This window comes from Miniopterus natalensis, chromosome 3, assembly GCF_054644295.1.
Source record: "Miniopterus natalensis isolate mMinNat1 chromosome 3, mMinNat1.hap1, whole genome shotgun sequence".
NCBI lineage: Eukaryota > Metazoa > Chordata > Mammalia > Chiroptera > Miniopteridae > Miniopterus > Miniopterus natalensis.
Genome location: NC_142083.1, coordinates 93,795,357 through 93,814,047, shown reverse-complemented (window position 1 = coordinate 93,814,047; position 18,691 = coordinate 93,795,357). Strand labels below are relative to the sequence as shown.

The window sequence follows — 18,691 nt, the reverse complement described above, 5'->3', positions numbered from 1 at the left end:
CCAGGGGGCGCCGCTGAGCTCAGCTGGGTTCGGGTGGCAGCCGAACCGGGTGTGCTTTGGCGCTAAGCCTCGTGCCACCGGCCGTCCACCGGCCTTTCCACGCCCTCAATTCAGACACCGCGGGAAGAATTGCCTCCAGCCTTTATTAGACAAGGGGGACAGGCGGGGGTCTCGCGCGCTCCTTTCAGGCTCCCTCCATCCCAAGCCTCCTACAAGTCTCCCGAGGTTTCCGGCTTTTCTTTCTCAAGATGCTTCTTCTGGGGACCCTGTGGGAGTGGAAGCGGGAGCGAGAGTGGGGTGTGGCTCAGAATACAGCCCTAGCCAGCCGCCTGAGTCACCCAGTGCCGGCCCTGCCGCCCCCTTCCGCCGTAGTCCCTCCCCTAGCTTATGTTCCAGCAAGAATTAGTGCCCAGGCCCCCTTCTATGGATGAGTGCAGAAGGCATACCACCGCCCCAGTCTGCTCCAGCTTCCCCACTCCGGAGCAGGTGGGATGTGAGGTCTGAGCCCCAGAGAAAGGAGGTGGAGGGGCTCACCATGAAGACCCTCTTCTCTTGGGCCGTCTGGAAGCGGCCGTGTCCAAACTTGGAGGTGGTGTCGATGAACTTGAGTTCAATATTCTCCAGGGCCCGGCGGCTGTGGTGCACCAGAAGGGACTGGGGACCCATCGGAGAAGAAAGCTTCAAGACGGAGGTTCCCAGCCCCTCCAGTAACCCCTAATCCACCCCCCCATCTCCTGCCAGAACCCCTTCCTTTTTGCTCTCCCCATCCACTGCCCCTCCTCAGAGCAGGCTGGAGGACAGGGCAAGCCACCCGCCCACCCCTTTCAAAACCCATGGGGCTCCTGCTCCCCAGCTCCCCAACCCACTGCCTGCTCTGACCTTCCTCAGTGTGATGACCCGCTTCTTGGTTCCAGCGATGCAACCCTTCAGCATGACGAAGTCATTGTTGACTTCCCCATAGTGAGGGAAGCCACCCTGTGGGGAGGTGGGTCAGGGTCCAGACTGAGTTAGGGGGCATCTGGGAACCCTGGAAGAACTCCCATACCCAGCTGTGATTGGAAGAAGCCAGTGCTGGCCCCGTGGCCAGGGGGTGCCACCCTCTATCACTGATCAGAGCAGCATCTGAGCCACACCCTAAATCTTCTCCTACACCATCTCCTTTAACAATATGCATTTTATTAGACAAGGGGGAAACTGAGGCTCAGAAGGATGGAGTCACCTGCTCCAGCACACACTGCAGCTGGGGTTCGAACCCAGGCAGCCTGCCTCCAAGGCCACAGTCAGAGCTGCCGCACTCTGCACCCCATGACAGCAGCTGGAGTATAAGCTGTCTGCAGAGGAGGCTCAGAGAGTGTGGGGCGGGAGGGGTTTGTTACACCAGGCCTGCTTGGTGGGACCTGAGCTCTTGGGGCATCACGCACCCCACACACCTGCCCCACACATGCTCACCAGGTGCCCTCAGCCACAGTGGCTGCCCACCCTCACCAGCGGCGTGATGGACTTGTCAGTCATGTCGTAGCTGGTGGAAGCATTATTCTTAACCACTTTCCCGTCCTCTGTGTGGAATCCCCGGCCAATTCGGTAGATCTGCCAGGAGAACGGGGCACATTGAGGGCAGCAGGTGACCTCTGGGGCCACACCCATCAGCTGTGGGCTTAAACCCAGGCACCCCACCAGTTGGGGTCTGGTCATGATGTTCCCCTCACCAGGACTTAGGGCTCACCTTCTTGTTGAGCTCTGTGCGATGGTGGTAGCCCTTCTGCCCAGCCCGGGCGATAGAGCAGCCCACTCGGGCAGGGTGCCAGGCGCCAATGCAGGCCACCTTTCGAAGCCCCTTGTGGGTCTTCCGAGGCAGCTTCTTGGTGTGCCAGCGGCTCGTGACCCCTGCAGGTGGGAGGGGCTGGTGGCTGAGAGGCCAGCCTGGCCCCCATCCCCTCCAGGCAGCCTTCCAGGTAGAGCCTCCCATCTCTACCCAGCCCTACCTTTGATGCCCCGGCCCTTGGTGACAGCGATGACATCAATGACTTCGCTCTGACTGAACACACTGTGCACCGGCACCTGCTTCTCCAGCCGGGCCTGAGCCCAGGCCACCTTCTCCGCCACCGTGCCACCGTTCAGCTGGATCTCCATGATGTGGGCCTTCTTCTGCCGGAAGGGCAGCAGCTTCATCTGCGGGACACGGCATGGCCAGTGAGTTCCTGAGGGTCAAAGCCCCATTTGCAGGCGTGGCATGGCTGGCTGGTGACCCCTAGCAGCTTGCATGCCTGCACTCATTCGGTAGCTGTGATCTGACTGTGTGACATGTCCTGTGCTAGACACTGGGGTACAGCACAGAATGAGGCAGACAGGGTCCCGGTCCTCATGGAGCCACCAACAAGTTGGGGAACAGAAGCCAAGTATCCTGGAGAGGGCTAAAGGTTCTGATGGACTCCTGGGGATGGAGGGAACAGTAATTGCACATAGGGTGGTCACGGAGTGCTTCTCTGAGGAGGTGACACCAGTAACAAGAAGAAGCCATTAAGTGAAGATCTGAGAGCTTTCGGGGCAGAAGGAATTACATGTGCAATGGCCCTGAGACAAGGAAAATCCTGGGGAGCTGGAGGGACAGAAAGGAAACCAGTGTGTCTAGACCATGGGAAGCAAGGAGGAGGGAGAGGAGGATGGGGTCAGACACGGGCCTGGCCGGGCAGGTCTCGTAGGGAGGGACTTGAGTTTTAGTCCAAGGGTGGGATCTGGTGCAATCTGATTCATATTTCTAAATATTTCTGGCTGCTGCTCTGTGAGGCACAGGCTAGAAGCAGGTGGGGATGCACAGGTGGAAGCAGGAACACCACTAGGTGACAGCACAGTGCTCAACAATGAGTACTTATGGAGCACCTACTGTATACAAGGCTCTTGGTGGGTTCTGGGGACACAGCACTGAACAGGCAGTCGTGGCCCCTGCCCCCATGGAGCTCAAGGGAGACAGATATTCACCAATGATACAGGTAACCAGGAACTGCAAGTGTGAGAGTAACTGGCAGGGGCGGGGGGGGGGGGGAGCGGCCCCACTCAGGGCCTATGAAAAGCTTCCCTGAGGACTAGATGCCAAAGAATGTTCCAGAATAAGCCAGAGGGTAACCTGTCAGCTCACATCAAGCCAGACCACATGTACAAATGTGGATTCACACACACACACTTGTGCCAGAACCCACAGGGAGGCAGCTGGCCTTCTATACCAGACATTTGGCAGAAGACCCAAGCCCTTTGGGGCATTTCAGGGCCTTGGTTGACCACCAGAGTGGGCAAGACCCCACAGCCCTCAGGGCGCACTGGCCCCCAGCATCCTATCCCTGGAGCTGCAACCAGCCAATCCTTTGGTCCTGTGCCCAGGGCTCATAGTATTTTTAGGCTGACATTTGCCAGGGCTCCTGGAGGCTGGGGTGGGGGAGGGTGAACCCAGGGGGTGAAATGGCTGACTGGGTGTGGACTGGGTTAAGGGCTGACCTGGGTGTGGACAATGACCCGAATGACCTTGCAGTACTTCTTCATGGCCGCAAAGTCTTTCTGGAGCTGCTTTTTGCCATCGGTGTCACGCCACCTCTTACAGGCCTTGGTGAAGGCTTTCTTCTTGCTCTTGTGCCTGAGCCATGCACAAAGGGTGCTCAGAGGGGCTAGCGAAGTGGTGCCCTGGGCCCTGCCCACCTGCCACCCACCAAACATGTGTCTTAGAACAGTAAATGTCCCCTTCTTTCCTCCTTTCCTTCCTGAGGAGGCCACTGCCAGGCCCTCCCTGGAGTCCCTGGGTTGGCTCCAGTCACCACCTTTAAGCACAGACTGTCCTTCCCTCTCTGGGCCTCAGTTTCCTCCTCTGTAAACTGGGCATTCTCCCTGCCTCCTAGGGCCTGAGGGTGAGTGGCAGATGTGCAGGAGCTTGGGGAAGGGGCATGCTGGCCACCTACCCACACTGATATGGCTGCTGACCTCACTTCTGAAGCAAACAGCTGGTACTGCACGTTGTTCCAACCCTCACTGGAACTCTGGGTGGTGGACACTACTATCCCTGTTCTACAGATGAAGAAGCCAAGGTTCACAAAAGTCAGAGGCCCTGGATGAGGCGCAAGTTGATACCAATAAAAATAGAGAAAGCAAGACCAGCTGACCCACTTTACCCATATAATCCTCACAGCAGCCCCAAGATGCAGGGACCACTCCCATCTCCATCTGATAGTGTCTGTGGCATGCCTGAAGATGAGGGCTGACACAAGGCTCTAAGAGGTCAGCCAGCTTGCCCATGGTCACACAGCCCTCTCTGACTCTAGGGCCCACAGAGGGCCGGGCTGGGCTGGGCCTGTGTGTCTGTGAGGTTCTTCAGGTGGGAATGGGGGCAGGGGGGGAGCTTCCCTTCTAGGACTTATACTAGGGAAGATTTGAGGCCTGAGAATGCCTTTCTGTTGAGAAGAGTTTGCAGTTGGCTGTTTCCCTTTTCACCCTGGCTGCTAGGAAGCTCGGAGCCAAGTCTGACATTTCATCAAATTAGTCCTTTAATTAACCCTGAGGATTAGAATACCTGCTTCCTCTTTTCCCTCTATCCCAATTTCCCCTCAAGCCTGCTAATACTCATCTTTTACTGAATTGAAGGCATCCTTTCTCACAGACACACACACACACACACACTTTCCTGCCTTCCACACACTGTTGACACTTCTCCTCCTGCCCACCCCATCATTCCAGCTCAGGGATGGGGAGTGAAAGGCCCACCCATCCCCAGTGGTCCCACCAGCCCACACAGGGTCCACCCACAGGGCCCTCACCAGTCCTTGTAGAAGCGCCGGCGGCACTCATCACTGAGGTGCTCTGCAAAGATGGTTTTGAAGCTCCGCAGGCCTCGAGGGGTGGCCACGTAGCCCACTACACCCACCACTACAAGAGGTGGTGTCTCCACAATCGTCACAGCCTCCACCTCTTCCCGCTTGGAAATTTCTGGATGAGACCAGAGATAGGTAAGGGAGACAGAGTGGAAGAACCAGCTGCAGTCTCTCCTGCCTGAGGGAGGGTGGAGCGCCACAGCCTCAGGGCTGCTGGGCACAGAGACCCTCTAGACCAGAGCCCTCGCTGACCTTCAGCCTTCAGCCTGCCTGCTCCCTGCCCCTTGTCTCCCTGATCTGCCATGGCATGGAGCAATGGCTGGTCAGGGCCCCACAGGTGGTCCAGGCTAGCTCTGACACTGAGATCTCAGACAAGGCCTGACCTGCTCCCCCCTGCCTCAGTTTCCCCATCAGACCATCTGGGAGTTGGCTAAGAGAACAACAGCAGGGCAGGATCCCCCAAAAGGTGGGGCTAGGCCTCCTTTAGTGGGGCACAAATTATCATTTTTTAATCTTAATAGTTATAAATGTATGTTGATGAGTTCTAGGAAAAAACCTATAACTTGTCCAAAACCCATGATTTTATAGGTGTTATTACTGAGGCTAATACAAAGCAAAAGGAGTGTATGTTTAAAAAATATATTACGAGCCCTGGCCAGTGTGGCTCAGATGGCTGAGCATCGTCTCCTGCACCAAAAGGTCACTGGTTCGATTCCTGGTCAGGGCACATGCCTGGGTTTCAGGCTCCATCCCCAGTCGGGGCATGTGCGAGAGGCAACTGATCAATGATTCTCTCCCACATTGATGTTTCTCTCACTCTCTCTCTCTCTCTCTCAAATCAATAATTTTTTAAAAAGGTAAAAGGACTAAAAGAAATCTTGCATTTATAAAATACATTTTAATATATATTTAATATATATTATATATACATATGTAATGTATACATATATATGTGTGTGTGTATATATATATATATATTAGGAGGTGAAAAACAGGTGAGTGGTTGTCAAAACGTTGGGGGAGGGGAGGGGGTGGCTGTGGCTCTAAAGGGGCACCAGGAAGACCCATGTCTTCCGAGGTGGTGGTGGGTACACACATGTACACATGACAGAGCTGTATAGAACTAAATACACATGCACACAAGCAAACACAACTGGGGAAACATGCCTGCTGTGACATCCAGCTTTAGCTTTACAAGAGGTTCCCATCGGGGGAAGCTGGGTGAGGGCCACGTGGACTCTCTCTGTGTTTTTCTTACAACCACATGTGAACTACCATGATCTCAAAGCAGTAAACATAACTGGGTGCCTGCCTTTGACTCCTAGCTCCTCCGCTTACTAACGGGGCCACTGGCAAGTTTTATAACCGCTCCATTTCCTCCTCTGTAAACCCGAAGCAATGACAGAATCCACCTCAGGGGAGGTTGGTGGCCCACGGGCAGACGGTCATCATTCTGACTGCCATCCCCACAGGCAAGGCCTCGCCCTTTCTGGGGCCATTTCCCCTTTTTGAAGTCCAATTCTGATCCCTAGCATCTGGAAGTTTCTCCAGCTCTTCTGGCAGTCAGAGGCTACTCTGTCCGAATCCCCCCGCCCTGCGTGTCCCTCTCGGCCACTCACTGAGCCCCGGCCGGTGCACCTCTCGCAGAGTGTGTGTCATGCCGGCCTTGTAACCCAGGAAAGCTGTGAGGTGCACAGGCTGGCTGGGGTCGTCCCGAGGCCATGTCTTCACCTTGCCCCGGTGCCGGCGGCTCCTCTTGTGGGGCAGGAAGCCCAGGTGTCCATGCCGAGGGGCAGAGAACTTTCGGTGGGACTGAGGACAGGAGAAGATGGAGGTCAGAGCTGGGGTCACCCTGGTGAAAATGGCTGGATGGTCCCTAAGCCCAACCGGGAGAAGGGAGCTGGAAACCCCAGGTTGACACTCGGTGGTCCGAGTGCCTCCATCTGTCTGCAGGAGAGGGGAGGAAGGCTCGCCCAGGGGCAGGGTCTTGAGGGTGGAGCTAGCACAAAGCCCCTCACCCACAGGCTTTCTGCCTCAGTGGGCTCAGCCTGCCTGGGCCCAGGAAAAATAGGCTCTGGCTACAGAGACAGGGGGCTGCTGCCATCCGTCCATCTCCTTGCCTGTTCCAGGCCTGGCAGTCTGAGCTCTGGCCCCTGAAGTCCCCTCCAATCCCCTACTCCTTCACAGGCCCAAGGACTATCCCTGCTGGGGGACACTCCAGAAGCCCACCTGCCCCTCCCCAGGAAGCCGGCTTGTTCCAGCTCCACTCCCCCAGCCCACTGACCATGGCCGCTGATCCCTGCAGGTCAGGAAAGAAAGGGACCTCCCTGCCAGGTGCTGGAGGTCGAGTGGCAGGGCCAGGACACACAGCAGCCAGATCCCAGATTTAGCCTCTGGCAGGAGAGCTTGGTCATCTCCCGTGGCGGGCATGGGCTCTGCTGCCAGCAGCAGACTTGGCCTGGGGCGGAGCGATGGGGGGACATCAAATGGGCAGCCTGGGGTGGGGATTCTTGAAGCCAGGGCTGGCCCTCCTTTCCTCAAGGGCCCTGGGAATGGGTCATACCCACTTTGTTTTCTTTCTTGTGAGACTTGCCCCCAGGACAGGAACAACTTGGCCTGGTGGGAAACAAAAAAACCCTAGCTGGGGGGCTTCTCTCATGCAGCTTGCAGAGATGAGGGTCTGAGTCCAGTTTGCTGGCATTGAGGTAGAGGGGATTCCTGTCCTGTCCTGCCCTGAGTGCTGTGAACCTGAGCTGGGGGGAGATAGGGACAGTTGACTCTGTGCCCAAAGGGCCCTGGATTCAATATTAGGATCCCTTGACTGTAATAGCTATGATCCAAGAACATTTAGATACTTTTATGAACTGAAGTTTCTAATGAAAAGGGGACTGAAGTCTCTTATTTTTTGACACAAAGATTCCATGGTTATAAAGTTCTGTAGCTGTAGAATGAGAGTGTTACTGGCCTAAGATGTCTCTGAGGGTCTGTGGATTTTTCATCACTCAGTGCTAAGATCTGAGCTACGAAAATATCACGATGCTTTGTTTTTATTGTTTTTTAATTACAAAGCTACTTCTAATACTTTGGGTTGAGCCCCATGGGAATAAAATCACTGGGAAGGGGTAAACCCTTCCACTGTGGGAAGGAAGCACAGAAGACACCGCTCCAGGCTCCAGGCAGAAGGAATGCCGTTGGTGCTGAGTGCTACAGGAGATTCAGGAGTGGTGGGACTGGCTCCAGGCACACAGGCCAAGGGCAGGATGGTTGGACACAAAGCCACAAAGCTACTTGGGTTCCTCCCTCTCTTTTACCTTTTTCTGCTTCTGCTGCATGATCTTCGAGTCCCTCTTCTCCCAGGCAGCAGCAGAAAGTCATCACCTCAGCACTCTCAGGTCATTCTGGTGATGACAGCAGCTCAGCCTTTCCTCCATTGGGTCCCCTCGTTTAGTCCGATGTTGCAGGCCAATGTTATAAATTTTGGGGTCTGACAGTGTTTGTTTCCAAGAGTTCATGATTTGAAGAGTTGACATTTCTGTGATTCCAGATTCTGTGTCTATAGAGTTGATGGCTCTGTGTCTCTAGGCCCAGCCTTTGAGCAGAAAGTGACCAGCATCCTCCCTAGTGCTGGCCGGGGGCCATGCTAGGTGTGGAGATCACAGAGGGCAGCCAGCAGGGCCCTGGTCAGTAGAGGTGACTAAGGGGCACAACAGTGCTCAGGGCCAGGATGAAACCATCAGAACAGTACCAGAGCACCCTGTGCCCAAGATAGAAGCCACTTTTCCCTACAAATGGGGCTCCCAGGGGGCAAGCTCTGCCCCAGGCAGGCCCCACAAGCCCACTGGCAGGCACAGTGGAGCCCAGAGAGGGCTGTAGGGAATGGACAACACAAGAAGGCATCCTGGTAGAGTAGTTGATGTTGTTTGTTTCCAAGTAGGTGGTATAATTTGTTTGCTCTACTGCCCTGAGTTCTCCAGAAGAGCCCAGCTGTGTTCATCTTGTTCCTCACTATGCTTGGCAAGGGCATTAATAGTTTACTTATTCCTGTGTCAGTCTCCTTTTATTTATTTTTAAATATTTTTATTGATTTTTAGAGAGAGAGGAAGGGAGAGAGGGAGAAAGAGAAACATCAATGTGAGAGTGCAACATCTATGGGCTGCCTCCTGCACACCCCCTACCAGGCATTAAGACTGCAACCCAGACATGTGCCCTGATCTGGAATTGAACCCACAGCCTCTGGTACACAGGACGTCCAACCAACTGAGCCACACCAGCCAGGCTATTTTATTTTATTTTAAATTATATATATTTTTAGAATGTAAGCAGGGATACTCCATAGAGAACCACGGAGGGAGTCGCATGTGCAATGGCGCTTCAGCTCCACGAGAGGGCGCCCACGCAGTGAGGCGTTACTGAGCCCAGACTCCGGCTTGTCGTGAGAATAAGTCCCATGGTGCCTCGCGGGCGCCGACCGCCCTGCGCAGGCGCAGCCGCCCTCGGGCGTCCTCTGCTGCGGGCGAACAAGGCCCAGCCACAGAGGCAGAGGCGGGGGCCGCGCGCGGGGGATTGAGCCCTCCCGGAGCCGCCGCCATGCCGGACAGCTGGGACAAGGACGTGTACCCCGAGCCCCCGCGCCGCACGCCGGCGCCCTCGCCGCAGACCTCGCTGCCCAACCCCATCACCTACTTAACGAAGGCCTTCGACCTCCTCGTGGACCGGCCTGTGACCCTCGTGAGAGGTACGGGCTCCACCCGATCCCCGCCGCTCCCCGGGTTCCCTGGTGCTCTGGACTTCGTGGCCTGGCCTGGACACCCGGGGCGCCCACCCGTAGATCTTTGGGCCACATCGCCTACTTAGACCCCCAACTGCACCCCAAGCCTTCCCTCCGGGGACGCCCGCTTCCTACACCCCTCAGCGCTCTCCGGTTCCCGCAGCTTGGGGTACTCTCCAGGCACTCCTGGTCTCCCACTTTGCCCAAATATTAGGGGTTGTTTGCCGATCGCAGTCTGTATCCTGGGTCGTTAGACCCGTCTCCCTGCAGGCTTTGCATCATGCGTTGTGTGCAGGGGTCAGCAAACGCTAACCCTCTCTGCATGCCTGCAAAATGACCGGGATGACCAGGGCATGGCCGAGTTCCCCTCAACCTAGACTGGTGTGACTTGCCCTCCGTGTGTGCCCAAATTCTTTGAAAGCTCCCCAGATTGCCCCATCTCCGGTTTGAACCAGACGAACGTCTAAAATAGTTCGTTTCCCAGTTTGTGGTTCAGCCAGCCCCATGGGGTAGCAGGAAGAGTACGTATGCTCGCCTTGTCACTAGTGCCAGGCGATTCATCCATGCTAATTTAACCAGTTTCCTTCATTAAGCAAAACATTTGGTGTGCATAGTGTGCTCTTTTGTTAGGGAGGGTAAAGTCAGCAAGCCAGACTCCCAAGGTCTGGAAAAAGCCCTCCGTTTTTGTTGTTGCTATTTCTTCCCTGGTCCGACTTACTGATTTCCCTATGGGGAAATTTGGGCCAGGTGAGTGGTGGCAGAACTGGGACTAGAATCAGAGTCTCACACTGGAGTCCATGATAGGGGGTTGGCTGGCATGTCAGGGGTAGCAGGGTGTGGGCTTGCAAAGTCTAGATTCCGAGTCCTGCCTTCCCTCTGTGCCTCAGTCCCATCAGTTAGTAAGGACCTGCCCCACAGGGTTATTGTAGGGACACAGTAACAGGGAGTTCCTGTTGTAGCCCAGTCTGTCCCAGGACTAACACACCAGCTCACGCTGGAGTCAGTCCACTTGCCAGTCTGTAAAAGTTGAGAACATGGGAAAACTGCCCCTCCTATGGCTTATTAGAAATAAAGCTAAAAGCCCATCTAAACTGTGGCCTATCCAAACCAATGGTGCCTGGGTCTGGGGGTTTCTCTTTGCAGAGTTTATAGAGCAGCAGCATGCAAAAAACAGGTATTACTACTACCACCGGGAGTTCCGCCGAGTGCCAGACATCACCGAATGCAAGGAAAAGGATGTCTTGTGCATGTTTGAAGCAGAAATGCAATGGAGAAGAGACTAGTATGTCCTGCCCTTGACTGGGGAATACTGAACCCTGCGCAGCAACCATATCATGCCCAAGATCTTGGAGGTTGGGGGCAAGAACACAGGGTCCAACTCTTTTCACTCTGTCCTTAGGTACACAGGAAGGATTCTTTGTAGACCTGTTGTTCCCTCTTCTTTCAGCAAAGTTGATCAAGAAATCGTCAACATTATCCAAGAAAGGCTGAAAGCTTGTCAGCAGAGGGAAGGTGAAAGCTACAGGCAGAACTGTGCCAAGGAGTTGGAGCAGTTCACACAGGTGGCCAAGGCCTACCAGGACCGTTGTGAGTGAGCCTTATCCCAGCCTGACCCTCCTGCTTGCTAGCCAACCCTCTATTCCAATCTCCACAGCTATGGGTTCAAAGTTACTAAAACAGTGGTTCTCAACGTACCTGCCATGGTTTTGCAAAGCCTTGCAGGGTATAAGGGAATTATCACTGTGCCCCAGGTCCCCTTTCTGCCACATACCCATCTTGGCTACTTGACTTTACTCTCTGTAGTGAAGACACCTTTTCCCATTATGGCAGAAGTGGCCCATGACTCCCCTTCCTTCTCTTTCCCAGATCACGACTTAGGGGCCCATTATTCTGCCAGGAAGTGCCTGGCAAAACAGAAGCAGAGGATGCTTGCAGAGAGAAAAGCTGCTAAAGAGGCTGCTGCTGCTGCTCCTTGAGTCCCCTCTCACATGGCTGTTTCTTACTAAATAAAGAGTAACGAAACCTGTTTCTGGTGTTTTCAGCCTTCACTTTTGACACACTGATAAGCCTTATTGGCCCACTGTCCAATTTCAGCAGAAACAGAAGACAACTATTAATGGGCTTAATTCACTTTATTTTTCTGGTATGAAATTATGTGGTGGCCACAGCTGGAGCCTGGGTCCTTTGCACAGAAACTCTGGTGTGGGTCTTTACAAGATGGTCAGTGAATTCCTGGAAAGACAGACACAGCTTTAGCTGTAGAGCCAGATACACACTGCACTTGCATAGGTTAATAAGGTGGTGGGGCAGGCAGTACCTGATAGGGAGACTTGGTGAAAACAGTCTCTTTCCAGAGATCTGGGGTGAGATAGCTGTAGGTCTTAGAGATGGCATCAAAGGTGGCCTTGGCTAGAAAAGGTTAGAGGATTAGTAGATTTACCCAAAACACAAGACCCCAGATATAGACAGCTGTCCCACTCCTAGGAAGAGAGGTGACTTTGGGCATCTCCCATGCATTTAGGGCTTTCCTCTCTGAAAATACTCCACCAGCCACCCATACTGTGATTAAGTAATGCTCAGAGACCATAGCCCATGTATAGACCACCTACCAAAGTTGCCCAGGGTAGCAGTGCAGCCCCTGGCCGAGGTATAGCAGTCATCGATACCGGCCATCATCAGCAGCTTCTTGGGCACAGGGGCTGAGACAATGCCAGTGCCCCTGGGGGCAGGGATGAGGCGCACCAGTACAGAGCCACAGCGGCCAGTCACCTGAAAGGGTTGGAGTCAGCAGACTGGAGCTGGAGCTCCTCTGCCACTTAAAGACCTCATCAAACACCACCACCCAGCCTACCTTGCAAGGAACGGTGTGGGGCTTGCCAATCTTATTCCCCCAGTAGCCTCTCCGCACAGGGACAATAGAGAGCTTAGCCAGGATGATGGCCCCACGGATGGCAGTGGCTACTTCCTTTGAGCACTTAACACCCAGACCAACATGTCCATTGTAGTCCCCAATGGCGACAAATGCCTGTGAAGAGACTCAAGTGGCTGGTGGTCCAATATCCTGCACACCAGTAACTACATCCCAAGGCCTGTTGCGCCCCTCAAGAAAGGACTGGCCACTGTCAGGCCAACCTGAGGTCCTGAGGAGATCCTTTCTCTCTCTCCCCATTACGAAAGTCACACGTGTGAAAACAAGTGTAACAGTGCAGAGCTGAGAGAGTCTCACAAAGCCCCTTGGCAGAGACAGCCCAGGAAGACACAAGATGGCTGGGATACCTTGAACCGGGTCCTCTGGCCAGCTCGTGTCTGCTTTTGCACGGGCATAATCTTCAAAACCTCATCCTTGAGGGATGCCCCCAAGAAAAAGTCAATGATCTCAGATTCCTGCAAGAAATGAGATTCGTGGCAAATATGATTTAAGAAACACCACCTCTGAACATTAGTCATTAAGAGAGCACCTGGCTTTCTTGCAGTAGTATTCTGACTGTCCCGTTTCTTTCTTTACAGATTGATAACCCAACGTCAGAGACGGCCACCCACAAACTCACACATCTCAAAGCCCAGGGCCCCTCAATAAATCTCATCCCTCCACACCAAAGTCAGAAGAGACTCCCCCAAGGCTGCACCTGCCCAATGTCCCAACACAGGAAAAAAACCAGGAATCACCTTGATGGGCAAGGAGAAGAGATAGATCTCCTCCAGGGACTTGATTTTCATGTCCTTCACCAGGCGGCCCAACTTGGTGACAGGGATCCACTGGAAGAAAAAGGCGCCCATGACGAGAGGAAAATACCCGATGCTGCCCACCGGGCTGTGTCGCGCGCATGGCCCGGACCTACCTCCTTGTCCTCGGCCTTGCCTCCGCGAGCTCCGCGGCCTCGGCCCCGGCCCCGACCCCGGCCGCGACCTCGGCCGCGGATTCCGCTGCCAAATCCTCCACGGAAGCCGCCGCGGCCTCCGATTCCAGGGCCCCCGGGGCCTCCTGGCCCTCCCGCAGCACCGGCGTCATCCGCCATTTGCTAAATAGAGGAACAAAAAACAGTCAGTGAAGCCCTGGCATTCGCAGTCGCCTGTACTGGAGATCCCGCCTAAGACTGGGGTCACGCCAGCCCGGGTCCAGCCCGATGTCCGAGGATTGCCGACTCTAAGGCCCCAACGCGCACAAATAGGAACGAACACTCACGTGTTTCCTCGGGAAAGAAGAACAAAGATTTCTGGGAGGGAAGTTTTATATGGCGCCAAGTGCCGCGAGAACTAGACTGAGCGATGCCGATCGCGAGTGTTCCAAGGGCCTATAAGCCAGCCTGTGATTGGCTTCGTGGGGCCCCGCCCCCGCCGAGCTGTGCGTGCGCCTGCGCGTCTTCGGGTCCGCGGCCCTGGAATCTGTGTGGCAGCGGAGTTGCTATAAATGCCGGCACCACTGCGCTCGAGCCCTCTCCGGATGCAGGTAGGTCAGCTCGTCTGCTTCTTGGGCTCATTATGTTGTTGGGTGGTATTCGGAGATCGGCGTTGGTTGAAAATCACCTGCAGCTTTGGCCGTGGCCGTAGGTGAGATTCGGCGCCCAGAGCCACCGGGGGCCTCAGCTCACTACCCACCCGATGTGGGGACGTGAAACCCAGGCCCCAACACGCGCCGCGGCTCGGGGCCTCGGTGCTACCGTTCGTGTGCTCTGGTGTTAGATCCTAATCTGGTTTTCTGCTCGCAGGACACCTGGATGCCCCAAGCCTGAGGCCGACGCCGCCAGGATCGTGGGGGTAGGGAGGCTTCGCTGTATTCACTTTATTAACTTACTTATTCTTTATCTTCGTTTTTCAATAAAGTTATTGGTCTAACTCTTGTGTGTGCGTGTTTTTTTGGTCCCCTGCCCGTCAGCCTGGAAAATGCATCTGTTAACGGTAAGATCAATGGGTGCTGTGAAGGGGGGAGACCACTTTTTCTCTTAGCCAGCCCTATTCTACCTACTTTGGTTACCATACAGGGCTAGAACTTGGCGCCTCCAAGGTAGGCGGGTGACTCCTAAAGTTCCACACCTCAGACCTTCTACATGAGCAGATAAAGTCAGGTTGGACCTGCAAGCTACTAGCAAGGATAGGAGTGTAAGATTCACATTTCATACAGTGGCTTCCTGTTGCATTGAGGACAGGGTTAGGGTCTTTAGGATTTGATGAGTGCACCACTGGGTGGTATGGAAAAGCACTTTTCAAAATTCTTACCCAAGGATATTTTTTCCATTGCTTCTCAGAGATAGTGGAAGGGAGAAAGAAAGAAACATCATTGTGAAAGAAACACATAGGTTGGTTGCCTCCCTCATGTGCCCTGACTGGATCTGGGGATCTAGCCTGTGACCGAGGTACGTTCCCTTCACAGGAATTGAACCCAAGACTCTTGAGTCCATGGGCCAACACTTTAACCACTGAGCCAAACCAGCTAGGACTGGAAATGCACTTACATGTTTGTGCCTTATGTGTAGGAACATGCTGGTTTCTCAAGTTGGAGTTGATTTCCCTGTGCCTTTCTCATAAGCCTGCCTAGATAGTCCAAGCCTACATAGTCTGGGAGGCTTCTCCACAGGCTACCTCTTCCTGCTGTGGTACTGCAGGTTGCATGGGAATCTGGTCATCATTTCCCTGGTCTGTATCCTGGAGCACCTCGGGTCTTAGATCCTAAAGCCCCTGAGCTCTTGGAGACGTAGCTACTGGGGCAGCACTATTTTAGAGGGGGAGGGGAACAATCCCTTCATACCTGCTGAAGCTTCAGTTTTGGGAATACTGCCCCTAGAAGCTTGGTTCCTGGCCTAGTACTGCCTGGGGAATCAGCTGTCAGCCACCATCAAGGAAGGGGCTGTACGGACCTATCCCAGGTCTGGGGTATCCTATTCCTCATCTGTGCCCCTTTAGAGAGGGGAGTAAGGGCCAGGTGGTGCAAGGTCCCAGTGGGCCCTGGACTGGTGCTGTGATTGGCCTGAGCTGGACAATGCCACTGTGATGTCGGCCCACTCCCACTGTTAAATGGAGGCTCCTCAACCTCGGGTCAGAAGCTGCCGTCTAGACACAGATCATGGTGAGCTTAAAACCCTCTTGCCTTTGCCCTTTGATTTGTACCTAAATCCAGAGACTTGTCCAGAACTGAAACCACAATTCTCACGCTGAAAAGGGTGGACAGTGGGTTACAAGCTCCCAAATGGAACAAGGAAAACTTTCAGAGGACTCGCCAAGAGTAACTCCAGGCCAAGGCCTACTTCTCCAGCTGTGAATTAGTATTCAAAGGTCTTGACCCTCACAGCTGCCCCCTCGAAGTGGGTGCTGACCCAACCCTCCACTTGGGGCTCTCATGTGGCTCACCTCCCCACCCAAAGCTTGCTGGGGTTTCCCTCTTGGTATATGGAGTGGGTAACCAGATCCTGGTTCCAGCGCTGACCTGATGCTGGCCTGGCCTTTTCAGAGTGGCGGGTATGATCTCAACCTCTTCACCAGCCCTCCCGACAGCAACTTCCTGTGCTCTGTCTGCCATGGGGTTCTCAAGAAGCCAGTGAGGTTGCCATGCAGCCACATCTTCTGCAAGAAGTGCATCTACCAGTGGCTAGCCAGGTGCTACTGGGTTCCCAAGAGGCTGGGAAGTCAGGGATGGGGAATGAAGCCATATCTGTAATCCAGGACAGAGGAAGGTCTGCAAAGCCATGAGTCATGGCCATAAAATCAGCTGCTAAATCTGAGACACTGAAATAATGTGGGTCCATTCACCCTGTGGTATTTGCAGCCCCTAGCGCAGGTCTCAGAGCTGAGAGGTCCCTATAAAGCCCTCTCATCCCTCTTTCAACTAGAGAGAAGGGACCAACATGTTGCTGCTACTTGCTCTCTTCCCAATCCCAGTACTCACCCCATCTCATGCCTCCTAGACAAAAGACCTGTCCATGCTGCAGGAAAGAGGTGAAACGGAAAAAGATGGTCCATGTGAATAAACTCCGAAACACCATTGGCCACCTGGAAGTTAAGGTAGTTCAAAGCACCCACTGCCAGGACCCTCCTTGCCCCCTTGTGGGGGTGCAGAGCCAGGAGAGGGGGCAAGGAGAATCCCACCCTCAGAATTGAGGATTTCTACTCCAGCAACAGACTACAGACTTCGGGTCATCAGACCTGGCTGAGTTCCATTTACTTGCAGTGTGACTGGGCAAGTTACAAAACTATTCAGCCCCTGGGGCCTCAAATGTAAATTTTTGTTTGTTAATCCTCAATAGAGGATATTTTTTCCATTGAATTTTTTTAGAAGGGGGAAGGGGGAGAGAGAAAGAAACATCAATGTGAAAGAGACACATTGATTGGTTCCCTCCTGCACCAGCCCTGACCAGGGTTGTAGATTGAACCTACAATGCAGGTACGTGCCCTTGACTGGGAATCGAACCCATGATCCTTTGGTTCAGGGACCAATGCTCTAACCACTGAGCCACACTGGGCAGGTCTCATGTAAAATGGGGATAAGAAAATTTTTAGAGAATAATATATCTGTTATGGCGGCCATTAACTCTTCAGCCCCCTAATTTTATAGGTGGGAAAACAGGTTAAGGGGGGGGGGAAAGCCTGGCAAACCTGCATACATGCAATCCACTAGACCAACTCAGCCCCATACATCCCTATTATTTTCCAAGTCTCAGGCCCTGACCCCCTCCTCTCAGAGATCTAGAGTCTTCCCACCTCCAATTATTTATCCAACAGTTTCCCTCTCCAAGTCATTGGTGCCATAAGAGCTTGGAAGGCTCCCAGGTAGTTCACTGGTTCCTAGATAGTGGAATGTATGTCATGGATGGGGGATTCTTTGGGGATGGGCAGCTCAAGGGCTGGCAGTGCCCTACCTGGTTTGGCTCACCATGCTCTCCCCCACCCCTAGTGCAAGAATGCCGAAGCTGGCTGCTTGGTGACGTGCCCCCTGGCCCATCGCAAGGGGCACCAGAACTCATGCCCTTTCGAGCTAATGGCCTGCCCCAACGAGGGCTGCATGGCGCGAATACCTCGTGGGGCCTTGGCCGAGCACCAGCAGCACTGCCAGTATGGTATCCAGCAGTGCGGCCCCCTGGGCTACGGGGCGACCCTGGACCTGGCAGAGCCTGTGCGCCACAACTGCCACCACGAGCTGCGGGAAGCCTGGGGCCATCGCCAGGAGCGTAGCCAGACTCTGGTTCTGTGCCTGCTCCAGCAGGTGCGCAAGGTGTACCGCACCACCAACCTCATCCGCCAGCAGTTAGTCCAGCTGGGAAACTTCCTGGAGGACGGCGCACTGCTCCCAAGCGCCCGGCAAGAGGATGCTGAGGCCACCACAGAAGCCAGTATTGGGGCTGAGGTGTGGAGGGTCCAGGGCCAAAGTACCTTGTAAATTGAGGGGTAAATAAATGCGAGCCCAAAACTGGCTTGCCCCGCTATCTCTGTGCTTGCAACCCTGCACCTTTGCAGGCACTACCCCCTTCACCCTGCATGGACACTTTGGCCTCTCTCCCAAGTTCTTTCCCACCACTGGGTCTTAACACTGGCTACCCTGCCCTAGCTCTCATTTGCCTGGCTTCTTTCCACTCAAATGGATGTCTCACAAAAGTTTTTCCCAGTCTCCTCCCCAGTTACTTTCTAGGGAATCTTTTTACCAGTTTCATAGCCAGTAGCACAAATGGCTCAAATTCCTGAGCTGAGTAAAAGCCAACTCATCACAATGACTTACAGGGAACCCCCATTATCTCTGGCCACTTTCCCTTATAATTCTTCGTACTCATTCCCTGAAGCCCCATGAGCTTCTGTTGCTCCTCTTAATGCCAAGTCAGTACACTGGCTGTTCCTTAGCCTGAAACACACCTGCTTCAAGTTTTTTCTCCATGAAGCCGCCTCTACAACCCCACATATAACTGCACTTCCTGCCCTGGCTGGTTTGGTTCTAGTGTCTTCTGGATATGCCAAGGTTGCAGGTTCAATCCCTGGTCAGGACATATAAGAAGCAACCAATGAATGTATAAATACTGTAAGTGGAACAACAAAGGGATGTTTCTCTCCCCCTCCCCCTCTCTAAAATAAATAAATAATTGCACACCCTAAACTCCAC

At 54.0% G+C, this 18,691-nt stretch overlaps 4 protein-coding genes and 2 non-coding genes across 6 annotated transcripts; 3 read left to right on the top strand and 3 right to left on the bottom strand.

The window, feature by feature from the left end:
* Positions 1–209: 209 nt before the first annotated feature.
* Positions 210–7,261, bottom strand: RPL3L (ribosomal protein L3 like). The gene is given in 11 exon segments (XM_087815136.1): positions 210–266; positions 535–654; positions 880–975; positions 1,486–1,587; positions 1,724–1,884; positions 1,983–2,169; positions 3,487–3,622; positions 4,794–4,962; positions 6,467–6,659; positions 7,132–7,210; positions 7,212–7,261. Coding segments are annotated over 11 exon segments (1,350 nt in total).
* Positions 7,262–9,356: 2,095 nt separating this feature from the next.
* Positions 9,357–11,845, top strand: NDUFB10 (NADH:ubiquinone oxidoreductase subunit B10). Its single transcript, XM_016208064.2, has 4 exons — positions 9,357–9,582; positions 10,759–10,897; positions 11,063–11,202; positions 11,482–11,845. Exons 1-4 carry the CDS (start codon positions 9,435–9,437, stop codon positions 11,589–11,591), a joined length of 537 nt encoding a protein of 178 aa, XP_016063550.1. The 5' UTR covers positions 9,357–9,434; the 3' UTR covers positions 11,592–11,845.
* Positions 11,729–13,776, bottom strand: RPS2 (ribosomal protein S2). The gene is made up of 7 exons (XM_087815726.1): positions 13,455–13,776; positions 13,282–13,371; positions 12,892–12,999; positions 12,467–12,640; positions 12,225–12,384; positions 11,933–12,024; positions 11,729–11,847 (listed from the first exon to the last, which is right to left on the bottom strand). Exons 1-7 carry the CDS (start codon positions 13,629–13,631, stop codon positions 11,767–11,769), a joined length of 882 nt encoding a protein of 293 aa, XP_087671852.1. The 5' UTR covers positions 13,632–13,776; the 3' UTR covers positions 11,729–11,766.
* LOC148093569 (small nucleolar RNA SNORA64/SNORA10 family) lies at positions 12,703–12,836 on the bottom strand. The gene has a single exon (XR_015714318.1). It is a non-coding gene; the product is annotated as a small nucleolar RNA SNORA64/SNORA10 family (small nucleolar RNA).
* A 347-nt stretch (positions 13,777–14,123) lies between the features above and the next one.
* Positions 14,124–14,247, top strand: LOC148093568 (small nucleolar RNA ACA64). Its single transcript, XR_015714337.1, has one exon. It is a non-coding gene; the product is annotated as a small nucleolar RNA ACA64 (small nucleolar RNA).
* Positions 14,248–16,036: 1,789 nt separating this feature from the next.
* On the top strand, positions 16,037–17,980 carry RNF151 (ring finger protein 151). Its single transcript, XM_016207985.2, has 3 exons — positions 16,037–16,203; positions 16,512–16,608; positions 17,498–17,980. The coding sequence occupies exons 1-3, from the start codon at positions 16,037–16,039 to the stop codon at positions 17,978–17,980; spliced, it is 747 nt and encodes a 248-aa protein (XP_016063471.2).
* Positions 17,981–18,691: the final 711 nt, after the last annotated feature.